At 49.0% G+C, this 17,124-nt stretch overlaps 1 protein-coding gene across 1 annotated transcript in view; it reads right to left on the reverse strand.

The window, feature by feature from the left end:
* Window positions 1-15,055, reverse strand: part of LOC134980997 (histone-lysine N-methyltransferase SETDB1-like) — a 134,875-nt gene extending 119,820 nt beyond the window's left edge. The window contains exons 1-3 of the mRNA XM_063948064.1: window positions 14,889-15,055; window positions 12,549-12,762; window positions 8,046-8,206 (exon numbers count right to left, since the gene is read on the reverse strand). Of these exons, the coding sequence (XP_063804134.1) occupies window positions 8,046-8,206; window positions 12,549-12,760 (373 nt within the window). The 5' untranslated portion in view covers window positions 12,761-12,762; window positions 14,889-15,055. The remainder of the gene's footprint in view (window positions 1-8,045; window positions 8,207-12,548; window positions 12,763-14,888) is intronic.
* Between the last annotated feature and the right edge of the window lie 2,069 nt (window positions 15,056-17,124).

Genomic DNA, 17,124 nt, shown 5'->3' on the forward strand with positions numbered 1-17,124 from the left:
GTGTCTGTTATCTGAGGTAGCGGGCGATTTTAGAGCCCCCCATGACATTTGAGACGCTGGAACAGGCACAAGCTGAGTAGCCGGCTGTTCTGTGTCGTCGACCTTTTATGTAAGGAGTTGACACTTTCACGTAATCCTTCCATAAGTTCAACCACACCGGTGTTGACCCCGCAGGGGGTGACAACATATTTACAGGCATTCGCTCCGCCTCCACCTCATTATCCTCCACATACCTGTCGACACAGCCGTACCGACACACAGCACACACACAGGGAATGCTCTGATAGAGGACAGGACCCCACAAAGCCCTTTGGGGAGACAGAGGGAGAGTATGCCAGCACACACCAGGGCGCTATATATCACAGGGATAGCACCTATAAAAAGTGTTTTCCCTTATAGCTGCATATATATATGTATACTGCGCCTAAATTGTGCCCCCCCTCTCTTTTTAACCCTTTCTGTAGTGTATTAACTGCAGGGGAGAGCCAGGGAGCTTCCCTCCAACGGAGCTGTGAGGGAAAAATGGCACCAGTGTGCTGAGGAGATGGGCTCCGCCCCTTTTTCGCGGACTTTTCTCCCGCATTTTTATGGATTCTGGCAGGGGTTAATGTACATCCATATAGCCCTGGGGGTTATATGTGATGTATTTTTGCCAGCCAAGGTGTTAATATTGCTGCTCAGGGCGCCCCCCCCCCCCCCCCAGCGCCCTGCACCCATCAGTGACCGCAGTGTGAGGTGTGCATGAGGAGCAATGGCGCACAGCTGCAGTGCTGTGCGCTACCTTGATGAAGACGGATGTCTTCTGCCGCCGATTTTCCGGACCTCTTCTTGCTTCTGGCTCTGTAAGGGGGCCGGCGGCGCGGCTCTGGGACCGGACTCCGAGGCTGGGCCTGTGTTCGATCCCTCTGGAGCTAATGGTGTCCAGTAGCCTAAGAAGCCCAAGCTGGCTGCAAGCAGGCAGGTTCGCTTCTTCTCCCCTTAGTCCCTCGATGCAGTGAGCCTGTTGCCAGCAGGTCTCACTGAAAATAAAAAACCTAAAACTAACTTTTATCTAAGAAGCTCAGGAGAGCCCCCTAGATTGCACCCTGCTCGGTCGGGCACAAAAATCTAACTGAGGCTTGGAGGAGGGTCATAGGGGGAGGAGCCAGTGCACACCAGGTAGTCCTAAAGCTTTCTTTTTGTGCCCAGTCTCCTGCGGAGCCGCTATTCCCCATGGTCCTTACGGAGTTCCCAGCATCCACTAGGACGTCAGAGAAAAAGGAATTACCGGTAGGTATCAAATTCCTATTTTCTCTAACGTCCTAGTGGATACTGGGAACTGTACTTTAGTACCACGGGGAAGTCCCAATGCTCAAATGGGTGGGAGAGTGCTGCGACCCCTTCAAAACCGCCTGACCAAACTGAAGGTCATCTCTGGCCAAAGTGTCAAACCTATAGAACTTTACGAACGCTTTCGAACCAGACCAAGTAGCTGCACGGCACAACTGTAAGGCCGACTTAGTGGAGTGAGCCTGGATAGAAGTCGGCAGCGGCAAAGCTGACGAAGAATAGGCTTGTTGAATTGTCAACCTGAGCCAACGAGCAATGGACTGCTTAGAAGCAGGACGACCAATCTCGGTAGCGTCATAAAGGACAAAGAGAGAGAGTCAGGTTTTCTGTGACTACCAGTCCTCTTGACGGAAATTCTCAAAGCCCTCACCACATCCAAGGACCGTGGAGCAAATTATGTGTTAGCCAACACTGTAACCACTATAGGTTGATATATGTGAAAAATCGATACTACTTTCAGCAAAAACTGCGGGCGAGTCCTGAGTTCCGCCCTATCCTCGTGAAATATCAAATTCGGGCTCTGACAAGATAAGGCCCCCAATTCCGAAACACGTCTTGCCGAGGCCAACGCCAGCAACATGACAGTCTTCCACGTTAGATATTTCAATTCCACCTGTAAGGGTTCAAACCAATCCGATTGGAGAAAATACAAGACTACTGTACATTTAGATCCCACGGATCTGTGGGAGAAACAAAGGGCAGTTGAATGTGAAGAACCCCCTTCAGAAAAGTCTGATCTTCCAGCAAAACAGCAAGTTGTTTTTGGAAGAAGATGGAGAGAGCCGAAATCTAGATTTTGATGGAGCCTAACCTTAGGCCCTTATCCACTCCTGCTTTTAGGAAGAGTAGAAAACGACCAAGTCGAAACTCCGCAGGAGCATATTTTCTACCTCCACATATTTCTGCCAGATACGGTGGTAGTTTTTCGACGTGACCACCTTCCGGGCATTGACCATCGTGGAAATCACCTTGGAGGGGAGACCTTTTCTGGCTAGAATTTCCCTCTCAACCTCCAAGCCGTCAAACAAAGCCGTTGTAAGTCTGGATAGACGAATGGTCCTTGTTGCAGAAGGTCTTTGAGCAGCGGCAGATGCCAGGGTTCCTCCAGGGACATGGTCAGGAGGACCGCATACCAGGCCCATCGATGCCAATCCGGAGCAATCAGAAATGCCTGAACGCTTTCCCATATGGGTCTTTTGAGAACTCTTGGAATGAGAGGGATTGGAAGAAACAGGTACATGAACTGGTAAATACACGGCGCCGTCAGAGCGTCCACAGCAGCTGCCTGTAGATCCCCGGAGCTTCTTGTTGAGACGAGAAGCCATCAGGTCTATCTGCGGACAGCCCCACTGGTGAACCAGCTGTTGAAACACCTGAGGATGAAGGCCCCATTACCCTGGATGGAGGTCGTGCCTGCTAAGGAAGTCCGCTTCCCAGTTGTCCACTCCTGGAATGAATATGGCTGAGATGGCCCTTGCGTTGGCCTCCGCCCATAGGAATATCCTTGACACCTCTCGCATTGCGGCCCTGCTTCTTGTTCCTCCCTGTCGGTTTATGTATGCCACAGCCATGGCGTTGTCAGACCGTACCTGGACAACTTGATGCCTGAGAAGAGAGGAGGCCTGCAGAAGGGCACTGTAAATCGCCCTGAGTTCTAGTACATTTATCGGAAGTGCAGATTCCTGAGTTGACCACTTCCCCTGGAATTGTGCCCCTTGGGTCACTGCCCCCCAACCTCGGAGGATGGCATCAGTTGTTAGCAGTATCCATGACTGGGGACAGAAACTCCGGCCCTCCACAAGGTGAGGGACTTGTAGCCACCACAACAGGGAAATCCGTGCTCATGGTGACAGACACAAGCTGGTTCATGTGTAGGTGAGACCCTGACCACTTGTTCAGTAAATCCAGTTGGAAAGGGTGGGCATGGAACCTGCCGTACTGTATTGCCTCGTATGAGGCCACCATCTTGCCCAGTAGACGAATGCAAAGGTGGACCGAGATCCTGCAAGGTTTGAGGACCGAGATAACCATAGCTTGGATTGCCAAGGCCTTGTCCATGGGAAGGTATACCTTCTGAGATACTGTGTCCAGTATCATACCTAGGAACTGAATTCTCTGCGACTGTTCCAGGTGAGACTTCTGCAAATTTAGGATCCACCCGTGGTCTGTAAACAGACGCGTAGTCAAAACTATGGAATGCAGCAGACATTCTCTGGATGCAGCTTTTATTAGGAGATCGTCCAAACAGGGAACGGAACACCCTTGGAACTGTGGAAAGACCAAAAGGTAACGCCTGAAATTGGAAGTGGCGGTCCAGTATAGCAAACCTGAGGTAAGCCTGATGAGGAGGCCATATGGGGATGTGTAGATACGCATCCCTGATATCCAAGGATACCAGGAACTCCCCTTCCACCAAGCCGTAGACCACAGCCCGTAGGGATTCCATCTTGAACACACGTAGGTACGGGTTCAGAGATAGGAGGTTCAGTATTGGGCGTACCGAACCATCCTTTTTCGGTACAACAAACAGAGTTGAATAAAAACCCTGTTGTGAGACAGGGGAGGTACTGGAACGAGAACCCCTGTTAGCAGTAGCTTTGGTAAGGCATCTTGCAAGGTAACCCTTGGTTACAGGTGAAGCTGGTAAGTTTGACTTGAAGAATCTGAGAGGGGTTAGCTCTTGAAATTCTAACCGGTACCCTTGTGATACGAGGTCCCTCACCCAAGTGTCTGGCAGGATTTTGCGCACACATGGACGAAGTGTTGAAGGTGAGCGCCTACCTGAAAGTCGACTTGCTGTTGGTGCCAACTGTCACACGGAGGGCTTAGTGGAGGATGATACAAAGGTCAGGTCCAGGGATGCAGCAGCTGTGGACCTATGGGACTTACCTCCGTTGCCTCTAGAAGCATTTGAGGCACCTCTGGCTCTGCCCCTGAATATGGCCACATGAAAGGACTGCAGAGAAGGCCCGGAATAGGGACGTCTAGCAGGAGGCGCAGCAGACGGCAGGATAGGTAGACTTCCCCACCGTTCCCCGAGAAATTCACTTGTTCAGTTCTTCCCCAAATAAGGCCTCGTCTGTAAATGGAAGATTCTCTACGTCTTTTTTGGAAGCAGCATCCGCTGCCACAATGAGACAATTCTTTAATAGCCTGACCAATAAAGTTAGCAGCATCTTGGATATGATGCAGTAGTGTCATGATGTCCTCCTGAGAGAGTCAAAGCCTTGCATAAGATTATCAGACCATTTTACCATGGCCCTTGAAATCCAGCCGTATGCAATAGTGGGTCTCTGAGCAACGCCCACCACAGTATATATGGATTTGTAAGTAGTCTCAATTTTGCGGTCAGTAGGGTCCTTGAGGGAGATAGACCCAGGTATAGGTAATACCAATTTACATGACAAATTTTTCTGTCCTCAGAAGGAAAAATGGAAGGCATTCAATAACCGCTGAGGGGTATTGAATTTTTTTGTCAGGATTGACCCATGCCTCCCTGGAAAGTGAGTTTAACTCCTTAGAGACAGGGAAGGCAGCCGAGGATTTTATATTAAAAAAATAATTCCTCTTCTGGTTCTGATTTTTCTAAACAGAGTCTGCAGGAAGGGCATAGAGGGGAGGAGCCAGCACACACTGTTGATTTCTTAAAGTGCGATTTGGGTGGGTTATATTGTTTCTGTGCAGGGTAAATACTGGCTGCTTTATTTTTACACTGCAATTTAGATTTCAGTTTGAACACACCCCACCCAAATCTAACTCTCACTGCACATGTTATATCTGCCCCCCTGCAGTGCACATGGTTTTGCCCATTAGCTAAAAAATTTGCTACTCCGATCAGGTCTGAATTAGGCCCATAGAGTGGGGAATAGATCCTGTGGCGAGCATAGCGAGCCACTGCTGCCAACATTCTGATGGACGGGATGCCGCTGTCGGGATACTGACAGCCGGCATCCTCTCCGCTGGTAAATTAGTATGTATTCCATTATTACAGCCACTTCGTTTTACACACTACACTGTCTACCCATTCCACTGATGAAGCACTGTTCTGTCTACAACAGGGGTGGGGAACTTCCGGCCCTCGGGCCGTATAAGGCCCGCAAAGCCAACTGATCCGACCCGGCCACCCGCTACTGTGTGTGTGTGACGGGAGGAGGGCGCAGCGTGCGCCTCTCCTGCCCCTTAGTGCTCAGTCTGGCCCCGGCGGCGTGTGTCATCTGCAGGGAGGAGAGCGCAGCTATGTCCACTGTCCAGTGGCGGCGTGTAGGATCTTAAACCAGCCGCCGGTTCGTGAGCCAATCAGAGGTCGCGGACCGGCAGCCAATCAGGAGCCACGCTGCCGGTCTGCGAGTTCTGATTGGCTTACGAACTGGCGGCTGGTTTGAGGTCCTACACACCGCCGCTAGACATAACTGCGCTCTCCTTCCTGCAGATGACACACGCCGCCGGGGCCGACTGAGCACAAAGGGGCAAGAGAGGCGCACGCTGCGCTCTCCTCCCCTGTCACACACAGCAGCACAAAGGGGCAGGAGAAGGCCAGCAGCAGCGGTGAGCAGGGCGGGGGACATGTGTGTATCTGGTGGTGCACTACTGGCGGCATATCTGTATCTGGCACTGTGGGGGCATATCTGTATCTGGTGGTGCACTACTGGCGGCATATGTGGGGACATGTGTGTATCTGGCATTGTGGCGGCATATATGTACAGGTTGAGTGTCCCTTATCCAAAATGCTTGGGACCAGAAGTATTTTGGATATGGGATTTTTCCGTATTTTGGAATAATTGCATACCATAATGAGATATCATGGCGATGGGGACCTAAGTCTAAGCACAGAATGCATTTATGTTACATATACGCCTTATACACACAGCCTGAAGGTCATTTTAGCCAATATTTTTTATAACTTTGTGCATTAAACAAAGTGTATCTACATTCACCCAATTCATTTATGTTTCATATACACCTTATACACACAGTCTGAAGGTCATTTAATACAATATTTTTAATAACTTTGTGTATTAAACAAAGTTTGTGTACATTGAGCCATCAAAAAACAAAAGTTTCACTATTTCACTCTCACTCAAAAAGTCCGTATTTCGGAATATTCCGTATTTCGGATATTTGGATATGGGATACTCAACCTGTATCTGGCACTGTGGCGGGCATATCTGTATCTGGCACTGTGGCGGCATATCTGTATCTGGCACTGTGGCGGCATATCTGTATCTGGCACTGTGGCGGCATATCTGTATCTGGCACTGTGGCGGCATATCTGTATCTGGCACTGTGGCGGCATATCTGTATCTGGCACTGTGGCGGCATATCTGTATCTGGCACTGTGGCGGCATATCTGTATCTGGCACTGTGGCGGCATATCTGTATCTGGCACTGTGGCGGCATATCTGTATCTGGCAGTGCACTACTGGGGGCATATCTACTGGGGCATAACTACTGGGGGCAGGGTAATTTTAAGTTGATCATTTTTGTACGGCCCCCGAAGGATTTTATAAATATCTAAATGGCCCTTGGTAGGAAAATGGTTCCCCGCCCTGGTCTACAAGGTCTTGTGCAGTGCTTTTATCTTCTCCAGATATAAGTTCACCTTTCTCCCCATCTTCCCTCCCTATGCAGTGCACTCTATGCGTAAAGTGAAACCTTTACCAGAGAGAAAAATCATCTCAGTTCCCCAAAAACCCCTCTTTCATACTTCTTTTGCTCCCTCCCAGTGTTACACAAGGCAGAGGTAGTAACTAGGACATCATTGCTTTATATTTACAGCATATCTCCTTTCCTGCTCTTGAACACCATCCAGCTATCTCTCAGTTTAAGGACAGCAATGCCTCCATCCCAGCAACTACCAATAATCAACCTAATCAACTACAGAATATGTCAAATCTGTTCAACATTTACTCAGCACTCTCCAATATTCAGAATCCTGATGAAAGATTACACAATCTGTTCTCCCAACAACTGAACCTTTTACAGCCGCAGCTATCTGTCCCTCCAACTACACACCAGGTTACTGGTGTGATAATGAGACTACGGGGTATATTTAATTAGGGTCGGAAACTGCCGTCTGTCAAAAAGACGGCAGTTTTCTACTTTTTAAGGTCGAATCTTCATCCCAGCTGTTTTTTTTTCGACAAGTCTGGGAATTCAACTTGTCAAATAGTACGTGAATCGGCGGTATAGCTGCCGATTCACGAACTTTTGAGGGAACCGGGGCCAAATCCTGACGAATTTGGCCCCGTTTCCGACCATCTCAGTCCGACATAAAAAAAACGTCAGACTGAGATGAGGGACCTTACAGGAGGAGGGGGGGGGGGGGGGGGGGGGAGCCGCGGGGCATACAGGGGAGAGCAGCGCTGCAGCAGGATACTAGTGACAACTTTGGAAACCGCACCATTACTAAATGCATGTGCATGTATAACACTGCCAACAGATCTGTTCTCTGGAAGCATTTTTATAGCTCAATTGGAAGAGACCTTTCACAACAGACTTCCTCCAGCTATTTTTGGACAAATGCAGAATACTAGAAGAGAAAGGGACGAGGGAACATATTCCAAGCACAAAAAAAAAGGTGCAATATAATCAATCACTGGCCCAAAAATTATTTTCATGGGTGACATTTTACAGACATATTAGGAAACAGATAGAATAACCACTACAAAGCATCCAGCATCTTACGCAGTCATTTATGGTGTGTCAATATGACTTACCTGATCCCACACTGATCACATCATCGTCGTCATCCTCATCTGGTATCTCAATGACTTCCACAGGCTTAGAAGACGCCTCGTCCTCTGAGCTGCTCTCCTTGTAGGTGATTCCCATCTCACTATATAACGTTTTCACCAGCATCTCACAGCCATCAAGAGCCCTGAAGTACAAATGTTATACTCAGTGTCTGTAAGGACCCAGAAATGATCATGACCCACTAGCTAGCAGAACCACATGATAACTTTGTGAGGTGTTCATGGTAAATATAGGCCAGGCTCAATTACAGTACCTGGACAATGCTGCTGTGAGCATTCGCACTTTGTAAGTAACTCATGAACCGCCGGATTCTCAGTACCCTCTTCCCCTTATCATCCAATATTACTGAGGTACTGACAACCTTGTGTCAATTTCCGTATCTACAGTATCGATCCCTAAGTGGCTCAGTATAATCATACAATTCATTACATATACAGATGCGTCCAGTTACACCTAGCCTCCACTGACGTTAAACAGCCCTTTCAAGTTACACCATGCCGTGGCGTGACACCGTAGAGCCGAGCATCTTTAAGGGCAACTTTTTCCATTAAAATGCATCTTATTCGCAAAACGATACTTTTGCTGATTAAAATGATATATGGCATGCCTATATTCTATGTGCGACCGTGGCTGTATCTGCATACGAAATGCTATGTTACAGCGATTACCTAGAAAACACTAACTTAGCACATCATATGCAGATACATAGCAATGCAAATAAGACCTTTTTTGGCAAGAAAAGATGCCCGATCTTAACGGAGTTGCACAGGATCTGTCAGCTCACTCACGCCAGGTATCTCCTGCTGCGCAATGTATTGAGGCAAGATGTATGAGGACACATCTGCACACTAATCCATGTTTCAATAGAACACTCTTTAGTTTAAAAAACAATCAATAGTAAGCTTAGACCTGGGCAGATTCCATTATAGAAGCGAGTATAGCTGGTAACATGGGGGGGGGGGGGGGGGTCATTCAGATCTGATTGCAGCAGCAAATTTGCTAGCTAATGGGCAAAACCATGTGCACTGCAGGTGGGGCAGATAGAACATGTGCAGAGAGAGTTAGATTTGGGTGGGGGTGTGTTCAAACTGAAATCTAAATTACAATGTAAAAATAAAGCAGCCAGTATTTACCCTGCACAGAAACAAAATAACCCACCCAAATCTAACTCTCTCTGCACACGTTATATCTGTCTGTCTGTCCATTCCCGCTCCTCGCAGTGCACATGGGTTTTGGCCATTAGCTAACAAATTTGCTGCTGAAATCAGATCTGAATTGGGGCCATAGTTGGAGAAATGTGAAAAATTAATATCTGCAGGGGTGGCTCAGGCCCTTGCAGGGATGCCACGGGTTGCTGGTCCAGGACAAGTTCAAATTATTTATGGTCAATGTGATAGGCAAAATCAGTGCTGGTGGCTGCCAATCAAATTGCATCATTGCTCAACAAAAATAAATAAAACTAGAGTCTAAATATTCAATTGAAGTCAAAAATTGCCGTCTGTCGAAAAGACGGCAGTTTTCGACTTTTTAAGGTCGAAACGTGATTCGACCTATTCAAAGCTTTTTTCGAAAACTCGAGGCATTCGACTTGTCGAAAAGCACGTGGATCGACGGAATAGCTGCCGATCCACGTGTTGATGTAAAAAATGGGGCAAAATCCGACAGGTTTTGGCCCCCTTTTCGACCATCTCAATCCGACATCAAAATTATGTTGAAATGAGATGGACCCAGAGGAGGCGAGGAAGGGGGGGGGGCCGCAGAGAGACGGGGGGACAGCCAGCGGCAGCCAGAGTAGATCAGCGCTACAGTAGCGCTGCAGCAGGATGTCACTCAGCCGCCCGACCTCACGGCAGCTTCCACCCGGCTCCAGCGCGCTGCTGGAGCCGGGTGGAAGCTGCTGTGAGGTCGGGCGGCTGAGTGACATCCTGCTGCAGCGCTACTCCGTAGCGCTGATCTCTTCTGGCTGCCGCCGGCTGTCCCCCCGCGGCTCGCCCCCCCTTGCCTCCTCTGGGTCCCATCTAAATTCGACTTGAAAAATTCGAATTTTAGATATGATTGAATAGGGGTTGTTGGATCCATTCCGACAAATACATGTCGGTATGGATCCGGCTTTAATTGAATATACCCCTATAGGTGCCATGATAAAAGAACTGATACTCTATGGCGCCTTGGTTCAAGAAAGTTTGGGAACCCACGGATCTAGACAGAACTTTATGGCATGGGGAAAGTGGAAAGGTGACACTTTTTACTGCCTTTTCATACCTAGCCAGGGATTTTATTTTCAATTAATTTTTATGGGAAATCAATTTTCATTTTGTGCTTTTTCGGTTTTCAAGAACTAATTAACACCGCTAAGTGGAGAATTTCTGCATAAATGTATTTTCTTGTACTAGATCTATACAGAAAATGAACAACATGGCGGATACATAAGACTTTAGGATACACTACAATGAGAATATTTGTGCTTATTGTTTTCCTGTTTAGCAGTTACATACTGTAAATGTCCACTGCATCTTTAAAAGGGCCATGAGCATCAGATATACCTCAATTTGTGACATCTTTTGCTGTAGTCAATAAATGAAAAAGTGCAGTCTTGAAGTCACCTAATCTCTGCATTTACCCAAGGGGTACTGCAGTATGATGGTCACCAAAACAGTAATTCAGTGATCACCATGAGTTGTCCGGTAGTACCCCCAGGGGGCTCATGGCAATTTACGCCATTATGAACACTAGTATTTTATGGTCTTGGAGCTATGGTCCTAATTCAGAGATGAACGCACTATGCTAAAGTTGCAGGAGGTGTCGTGTGTGAATACACACCTACTGATGGCTTGTGTGATCAGCTGCTGCGTCTAAAGACACAGCATCAGATCACTTGCATGAACACCAGCCATTTGAGTAACGTCCGGGATATTCAAGCTTAAAGGGCCAGTACATCTGCAGCAGAAAATGCAGATCTCGGCCTCTGCACTCCCAAAAAATGAGGAAGACACGCCCCAGTATTGGGAATGCTGCACGGCACCGCCCTCACTCCTCCCTCATATGGCTGCAGCCTGTCAATCAGGCTGTGGCTCAGGGAGCATTGTGAGAGCAGAACGGGTCCTGTGCATGCACAGTCCTCCCACCATCGTAGTTGAACGCAAACTAAGCACTCTTCGGAACAATGGCTCAACAGATCATGGTGGGTAATTACATCCAATTAATCATTGCTCCTGTATGCTATGTGCAGTCATACGCACACACTACAAGATGTGCACCACATTGTACATCGCATCACAACATCTGACATGCAGCACATCATGATGCGATTAATGACACGTGTAAGCAATATATTGAGTGTACACAATATACAATGGTTGTGCAGATTGGTCGCATGTCGGACAATTGCACAATACATCGTATAGTGCAGTGGTCTGGGAACAGGGGGTAAATTACCCCAAATGGGGTAAAAATGAAATTCCTGGGGGTAATGGACAGTCGCGCTGCCGAGACACAGCCCTGTCCAGCACCGACCGGCTCGCGATGTGACGTGCCGACGCCACACCGCGCTCCCTCCTGCTCGCACTGTGCTGTGCTCCTGGCCACCCTGTGCTGTGCTGACGTCACACCGCGCCCCCACACACCCGCCAGTCCTGCGCTGTCCTGTCCTCCTGCGGCCCACCAACCCACACACAGAACTTTAAGTGTTCTGTGGCTGACCGCTGACGGAGTTCTGCAGGATCAGACAGTGGCCCACATAACAGTGGGAAATTCCCACTGACATTACTGAGGTGAGGATGTGACCATCTGTCTCCTAAAAGTCGTGTCTCCCCCCCCCCCCCCCCCCCTTTCCATCTTTCTTACATCATTCATTCTGGTGTTTTGGGGAGAAAGTGTTAATTAACCCATTCATTGCCAAAAAATAAATTGGCGAAAATTATATATATATATACATAGATATAGATATATATATATAGATAGATATAGATAGATAGATATAGATATATACACACATATATACATACATACATACACACACACACACACACACACACATACACACAGCGTATCTAAATATATTTTGGGGTAAAAGGTAAAAAAGTTCCCTTACCCCTGGTATAGTGTGTACCGAGCCTTACAACGTGACAACCTTTCACTCAGACATCTCTATTAGTAACAATGAGGAGTCAGAGTCTAGGGTGTGACTTACAGATTTCACAGCCCTGCACCACTGTGCATATTCTTCTTTTTATACATTTCGTGACAACTATACACCACAGAGTACACAAAAATAGCAAATCAGAATCAAGGTGCCAAGAGTACTATGAGATAAATAAAATAAAGAAATGTGTAGCCCTGGGTCTTCCATCAACTAATCAGTGGATAGTTGATATTTTCCTGCAACATAAAAATCACTGTTGTTAAACATTTTTCTGAGTGCATATAAATACCAACAAAATGATCAGGTCTATACACAGAACACCTACATTGAAGCATTATTGCACAAACTGTCCACGTGGGCCGCCTCTTCTTCTTTCTGTTTCACCAACTGCTCCAGCTCCAGTAACTGAGCTTTCCGCTGCTTCACAAACTCAATCTTCTCCACCTCTTTGTCTATAAACTCGCGCAGCTCTTTCATAGATATACCCAACTCCTCCACCACCATATTCTCCAGTTCCGCCATCTCCGGCTCGTCCATGGCTAGAGGAAAATGCCATAACGTAAGTTACACAGGGAATACCCAGAGCAATTTATACCCTCTCCAACATAATGATTGTAAAAATAGCTGAATGTACGTTGTCCTTACGCTGCTGGAATACACCACTGGTTTTAGGATACTAATATAACATCTGGAGTGGACAAGATGCCAGTAAAGCGCAAATCCCAGCGTGTATGCATAGCGATGATCGCTGACATCGCTGGGCTGAAAAGCACTCAGTGCATACACACTGAGCGCTTTTCCCCCCTGCCCAGCGACGTCAGCGGGGGTGAGCGGATTTCCATAGCAGGACGCTATGGAAAACCGCTCACCCCGCCGCTCATCTACTGGTAATACCAGTAGATGAACGGTGGCCCCCAGCGATGAAACGGGAGCGCTCATCACTTGTGCATACACACTGGGCGGATTTCAGCTGAAAACAGCTCAACACACCAAAAGTGACCCGCTTTCAGCTCAAAATCACCCAGTGTGTGGGCTTTAAGCAACTCTCTGAGCCTGGAAATTTCTAAGCAACTAGTGAGGATGCACATTTGTTAACATCAATTAAAAGGACCAACAGAAGTTAAGCACCAGCAGTAATATTCTAGGTGCACCGGCTATCTGGCTACTGGAATTCGTCCAAGCTTATAAAATATCCAAAGGGAAATGAAATGAATCTAGAACAGTGGTTCTCAAAATCCTTCCACGGGACCCCAAAGAGCTCACATTTTCCAGGTCACCCAGCAGGTGCACAGGTGTATTCATTACTCGCTGACATTTTAATAGATCCACAGATGGAACTAATTATTTCACTTATGATTCTGTGATGAGACCTATAAAAACATGAACGTAATGTTTTATGTCCTAAGGGAGGAGTTTAAGAACCTATGATCTAGAAAGAAAATGCATTGTTAGAACAGCACTGCCCCCATGTTATACAGGGCTGTATGGGGGGGGGGGGGGGGCACATCACAGTTCCCATGTTACACAAGGATGTACGGGGGGGGCACAGCACTGACACCATGTTACACAGGGATGTACGGGGGGCACAGCACTGCCCCCATGTTACACAGGGATGTACGGGGGGCACAGCACTGCCCCCATGTTACACAAGGATGTAAGGGGGGGGCACAGCTCCCATGTTACACAGGGCTGTATGGGGTGGCGCATCACAGTTCCCATGTTACACAAGGATGTACGAGGGGCACAGCACTGCCCCCATGTCACACAGGGATGTACAGGGTCACAGCACTGCCCCCATGTCACACAGGGATGTACAGGGTCACAGCACTGCCCCCATGTCAAACAGGGATGTACAGGGTCACAGCACTGCCCCCATGTCACACAGGGATGTACAGGGTCACAGCACTGCCCCCATGTCACACAGGGATGTACAGGGTCACAGCACTGCCCCCATGTTACACAGGGATGTATGGGGGCTCACAACACTTCTCCCATGTTACACAGGGATGTACAGGGTCACAGCACTTCTCCCATGTTACACAGGGCTGTATGGGGGTCACAACACTTCTCCCATGTCACACAGGGATGTACAGGGTCACAGCACTGCCCCCATGTTACACAGGGATGTACAGGGTCACAGCACTGCCCCCATGTTACACAGGGCTGTATGGGGGTCACAACACTTCTCCCATGTTACACAGGGCTGTATGGGGGTCACAACACTTCTCCCATGTTACACAGGGATGTATGGGGGGTACACAGCACTGCCGCCTTGTTACACAGGGATGTACTGGGGGTACAGCACAGCTCCCATGTTACACAGGGATGTACGGGGGCACAGCACAGCTCCCATGTTACACAGGGATGTATGGGGGTACACAGCACAGCCCCCATGTTACACAGGGCTGTATGGGGGCACAGCACAGCTCCCATGTTACACAGGGATGTACTGGGGGTACAGCACTGCCCCCTTGTTACACAGGGATGTACGGGGGGCACAGCTCCTATGTTACACAGGGATGTACAGGGTCACAGCACAGTCCCCATGTTGCACAGGGCTGATAATCCCATATCCCGGGCACAGTGACTGTACAGGGGGCAGCAGGGTGAGGGAACACGTGCGCGGACATGCGCCGGCATCTGTTAGAGTGAGGGGTGACTATACCTCGTTGTTCTCCCGGTACTTCCTCTCCTTCCTCCGGTTGCCGGGGTGACGGGCCGGAAGTATGTGTCCGGAACCGAACCGCCTCGATGGTTGCCGACGGAACTGACGTCACCCAGGATACAGACCGACCCGCATGAGTGGGAGGTGTCCTGCAGAGTAGGCGGGGCTAGTGGGATATCCCGCGCTTTGGTCTTGGGGACGAGGCGGGGAGGCGTGACGAGGGAATGAGGCTGGGTGGGCGTGGCGAGAAGAGGACCTGGGAAACGCTCTAGGTTGAGGCTGGGAGAACAGACAGGAGAGGAGAGGCGGTGTTATGTCAATATTGGGCCATGTGGGTGGAGCTACTAGCTATGCGAGAGCGGCGTGTTGAAAGCGGGGTTTCAGGAAAGATTGATGTGGTGGGCGGATCCTGTATTTTAGAAATTATCTCCTCATCGTGCCTGCCTCACTAGGAACTAAGGGGCAGATTTATTAAGCCTGATGAAGTGATAAAGGACCAGCCAATCAGAACCTAACTACCATATCACAGGCTGGGTTAGAAAAATGACAGTTAGGAGCCGATTGGCTGTACTTTATCACCTTCCAATTTATCACTTCATCAGGGCCGGCCCGAACGGGGTTTTTATGGTAAGCAAAAATAAATTTTGGCGCCCCTTGATGGGATAAACTTTTAAAAGGGACATTGCATGCCTTGGGTGCGCGCAACAAAAGGGGTGTGGTCTCACAATTGTACCCGCAAGGGTACAGGGTGATAGTGGGTGCCAGGGAAATAGGTAACTGGGGATACAGGGGTGATAGGCATACTTGCCTACCTGACCCTCTCCATGAGGGAGAAAATGCTCTGTTCCTGGACTTTCCTGGTAATGTATGATTGCCATCACCTGTGGTGAAACACCTTTCTTATCAAATAACCAGCTCACCACAGGTGATGGCAATCATACATTACCAGGAAAGTCCAGGAACAGAGCATTGTCTCCCTCATGGAGAGGGTCAGGTAGGCAAGTATGGTGATAGGGAGATAGTGGGTGACTGAGGCACGGGTGGCTGGTAGATAGTGGGTGACTGAGGCACGGGTGACAGGGAGATAGTGGGTGACAGAAAGAGACGAGGGACATTGTACAAGGACACACACACACATATTACAGGTAAAGCTGGCAGCAATGCAGAGACAGATTCCTTTTAACCTCTGTCATAGGACAGAACCCCCCCCCCCCCCCCCCCCTTCTCCTCTCCTCAGCGCTTGCTTTTAAGGTGTACCTGCCCAGGATCTCTTATATGGGGGGTAGGAGGACAGTACTTTAGTCTGTGATAATCAGGCAGTGATCTTGCTGTGTGCAGGCAGACAACTGTCACACAGCATGGTGCTCAGCGGCGCGTCGGCGGGCAAGGAGGACGGAAGTATCAGGTGTCAGGAGGCGCCTTAGACGTGCTGGCGGCGAGTGACTGGTGAGGCGGCACTGGGGAACGATCGGGTCCTGCAGGACGCGCTGTGAGTCACTCGTCCTCTGTGTGCCTCAGCCAATAGCATTTCAGTATTGGCTGAGGCGCACACAGAACTGTGTTTCACAGCGCGTCCTGCAGAACCCGATCAGATTTAAAAAGTGAATCCATCTTTGTAGCAGCGCCCTCTACAGGCTTGGCGCTCAACGCGGCCGGGTACCGCGCGTATGCGGTAGGCCGGCACTGGGTACTATCATGCTGAGGCTTCTAATACTATGCTGGAGGAAGAGAGATGCAGATGCACACTCCTAGCACAAAAAAACACTGATAGTACAAAGAATTTAAATAAAGCTCACAATTAACATGGAGTATAATTGAAGTTCTTAACACACATTTGTGCAAATATGCGGGGTCCCATGTACCGCATACTTATCTCCTCTCCCGGAAGCTGCGGGAGGCTCCCGTTTTTTGGGGTAGCCCCCGGCACCTCCCGGAAGAGTGGGCAGGACTCCCGCTTCCTGCTCGCACCCTAGTGATGCGAGCAGGATGGAGAGATAACCTCTCGCATTTGCGGGTCCGTCGGGTGGAGAAGGGGTTGAAATGACGCGAATCGCGTCATATTAGACCCACCCCCTTCCCGCGGACCCGCGAATCGTGGCATTTCCCGATGTGGGGGCGGGGCTTAGTGATGTCACAGTCCGGCCCCGCTCCTCGAAGACACTGCAGCGTCTCCTCTCCGGGCTTTTCCCGGAGAGGAGAAATAAAATGTAGGTAAGTATGATGTAACGCAGCCAGG

This window comes from Pseudophryne corroboree, chromosome 12 (assembly GCF_028390025.1).
Source record: "Pseudophryne corroboree isolate aPseCor3 chromosome 12, aPseCor3.hap2, whole genome shotgun sequence".
Lineage (NCBI taxonomy): Eukaryota > Metazoa > Chordata > Amphibia > Anura > Myobatrachidae > Pseudophryne > Pseudophryne corroboree.